General features: G+C 36.9%; 1 protein-coding gene across 1 annotated transcript in view; it reads right to left on the bottom strand.

Annotated features, from left to right (window-relative positions):
- RBM34 (RNA binding motif protein 34) overlaps positions 1-1,254 on the bottom strand; it is a 24,284-nt gene that overhangs the window by 14,843 nt on the left and 8,187 nt on the right. The window contains exon 6 of the mRNA XM_017526569.2: positions 538-581. Within this exon, the coding sequence (XP_017382058.1) occupies positions 538-581 (44 nt within the window). The remainder of the gene's footprint in view (positions 1-537; positions 582-1,254) is intronic.

Raw genomic sequence — 1,254 nt, forward strand, 5'->3', positions numbered from 1 at the left:
AAAAAAAAAAAAAAAAATAAGCCTTCCATATGGAAAGGTGAACAAGGAGACATATGTTTCATTCTTGACACTGAATGGGGAACAAAAACATCCCCTGAGCATTGGAAACAAGCCACTACCAGTATGGTCCAAAACCCTCAGAGAACATCAAGTGGTTACAGGCTGGCAGTACACCCAGGTGACAACACAAGCAAACATGAATTATCTCTGGAAAAACACAGGAAATACGGCATTTGTAATCTGTATGAGAAAATTTAGGCATGAAGCTTTACATTCTTTTCCAAACACTAAAAACATTCTTGAAATTTCTCACGGCTCATTTTCTAGTAATACTTTCTACGACTCTACAATTTATATTATGGATTAAAGAAAAACGTGACAAATTTAAAGGCTCTTAAATAAAGAAAGAAAACAGTCAAGCATGCTCTATTATCCACATATTAATAAAATCTATTAAATTGTTAAGAACTGGTCTCACTTTATAGCCAAAAAGGAAGAAAGTTTAAGGTGACTCTCTTCCTCTAATTATAGACTTACTTTATTGCTGCCAACTTTTTGGATAGAGTTCCCTCTGCTGGAATCTTTTAAGAGAAAAAAAAGTATTAAAGACAATATTTAAAATATTACTTCAAATTAATATTTTAACTGAAGTCTAGATATCCAACTCCAGTACACTGTGATCAAAAACATTCTAGGAAAATAAATAAAAAATAATCATCCTAATGTTATATAAAATGAAGCTCGTGGCTTAGGATAAGCTTTTCCAACGACAGCATCATATGCAGATTTAACAAAAACCGAGACAAAGGTTAAGATACTGGGCTCTTAAACTGTGTCAGATGACTCAAACAGGGAGGACGCCAGGAAGAGACACTGACAGTGAAAGACACATGAAAAATTTAAGGAAAAAGAACTTTATATATTAACATTTTATCGTGTATTCTGATACAATTTTATTTTATTTATTTATATATTTTGAGATGGAGTCTCGCTCTGGCACCCAGGCTGGAGTGAGGTGGAGCGATCTCAGCTCACTGCAACCTCCGCCTCCCAGGTTCAAATGATTCTCCCGCCTCAGCCTCCCAAGTAGCTGGGATTACAGGCGCACGCCACCATGCCCAGCTAATTTTTGTATTTTTAGTAGAGACAGGATTTCACCATATTGGTCAGACTGCTCTCGAACTCCTGACCTCGTGATCTAACCTCCTTAGCCTCTGAAAGTGCTGGGATTGAAGGCATGAGCCACCACGCCTG

Source organism: Cebus imitator, unplaced genomic scaffold, assembly GCF_001604975.1.
Source record: "Cebus imitator isolate Cc_AM_T3 unplaced genomic scaffold, Cebus_imitator-1.0 Scaffold42, whole genome shotgun sequence".
NCBI classification, from domain to species: Eukaryota; Metazoa; Chordata; class Mammalia; order Primates; family Cebidae; genus Cebus; species Cebus imitator.